This window comes from Pundamilia nyererei, unplaced genomic scaffold, assembly GCF_000239375.1.
Source record: "Pundamilia nyererei isolate P.nyererei 1_Seehausen unplaced genomic scaffold, PunNye1.0 scaffold00009, whole genome shotgun sequence".
Taxonomy (NCBI): Eukaryota; Metazoa; Chordata; class Actinopteri; order Cichliformes; family Cichlidae; genus Pundamilia; species Pundamilia nyererei.
In genome coordinates, this window is record NW_005187410.1 from 4,445,004 (window position 1) to 4,446,769 (window position 1,766).

Sequence of the window (1,766 nt, forward strand, 5' to 3'; positions counted from 1 at the left end):
AAAAAAAAAATCTGCAGGTAAAAATTTGGTTTCAGAATAAAAGATCCAAATTCAAGAAGCTGATGAAGCAAGGCGGTGGTACGATCGACAGCAACGCTTTGGCCACCGGCCGTGGACTTTCCAGTGGTTCTCCCTCGGTGGCACCTGTCTGGAGCTCGCCGACCACCGTGAAGACTTCAATGGGCACGACCGGATCTTACATTCCCAGCTACACCTCATGGTATCCAACCACACACCAAGAGTCTATGCAACAGTCACAGCTCATGTGAGCAGAGAGCTCAGCATCAGGATGGTGAAAGGCCCAGCAGCCGCTGAGCGCGGCTCAGCATTGACAATGCACAACAAACAACAAGATTCCCGGAGTTTGCTGCCGCATCCCGCCAGCTGACACAGAGGCCTCCTCATACCGAAGACGGCGAGCAGAGATACAGAAGAAGAGAAGAGGTCAGACAGAGTGAAAAGGCGCACAATGCGCCAGAGGGCAACCAGTCCGTGACCGTCCCTGACAGCGGAAATCGCAGACAAAAGGATCATTTGGGGTTTTTTTTGGCTGCTTTTGTTTGTTTTGTTTTTTTTTTCCAAATGTCGGTTTCTGTTTGTTTTCAAACTCATATTTGTGTGAACACTTCGGTTGTTGAGCTGTAGGCTACATGTTTATTAGAAAACACGTGTTTGTTTACGCCAGATTGTCGGGGCCCAAGGTGATGACGGCCTTAAAAGTCAATTTGCATTCATCGACAGTTAAAAGGGCCACTTAGGCCACAGCAGAGTTTCTCTAACCAAATAATTAACGATAAATTCCAGCGGTAGCCATCAAGCCGCTCCACTCACAGCGCATTCAACCGCAGAGCACAGGCTGCTGTGCGCAGAGCCTCGAGATGCTACTATGTTGTTTCTACGTGTTTGTTATTTAAGTTAAATTATTCGGGCTAGTTTTTTCTGTTTGAGGTCAGTCTGTGTTCAGTTTGTAAGCGTGTTTGAAATGACAACACTGTGTTGTTAATGCTGCACTAACGCAAGCAAAGCTTTTCTATGCCGTGCCCCGATGTTATGTGAAAAATGTAAAAGGCCTGACGATTTGCTGCTTTAGAAAAAAAATTGTCCTGAGGGTGAGCAGCTCATTTGTCACTGTATTTTGTACATAATTTTCTTTTTTTCTGTTCCTTTTTTTGTGCTGTATACTGGATACGCTGTGAAACAGGGTTTAGGCTTTGTGTAGCTTACTCGTCGAAATGTGTTTAGTCAACATAGGAAATATTTAGTTTTGTATTGATCACCTTAATTTATTTATCTGTTTCTGAAGTTTATGTACATAATGTGCAAAGTTTCAAAAGCAGTAAAATATGATTTAAATTATGTCAAGAACGGTGTCTGATTCACCCCACCTCTTCCTCCACCATACCGCCATCACCACCACCCCTCCATCCTCCTCTACCCACCCTCGTCCCTGAAAAGAAAGGCTTCAGCGTGGTGCAGGTTTAATGCGAGCTGACACAAAGGAGTATCATGTTGGCTATTGTAGCAGACACCATGTGAGCGCGTTTGAATTAACTGCAAAAGGGTCCTCGTTTAGATTTATGGTCATGTCTAGCGTTTAGCCTGCATGTGTTTCTGCTGCTGCTCGCTGGCTGCAGATGTTGTCAGACCTCTGGAGTCAAGCTCAGAATTAGAAATCTGGCCTCGCATGTAAAAATGCATCAAGATAGTGTTGTTACGAGGCCTAGTCTCTGCAGAGTGCATGTATATATATATATATATATATATAT

General features: G+C 44.5%; 1 protein-coding gene across 1 annotated transcript in view; it reads left to right on the forward strand.

Moving 5' to 3' along the window:
• The window catches only part of dlx1a (distal-less homeobox 1a), a 3,140-nt gene extending 1,746 nt beyond the window's left edge, over positions 1-1,394 (forward strand). The window contains exon 4 of the mRNA XM_005723476.2: positions 18-1,394. Coding sequence (XP_005723533.1) covers positions 18-269 — 252 coding nt within the window. The 3' untranslated portion in view covers positions 270-1,394. The remainder of the gene's footprint in view (positions 1-17) is intronic.
• Positions 1,395-1,766: the final 372 nt, after the last annotated feature.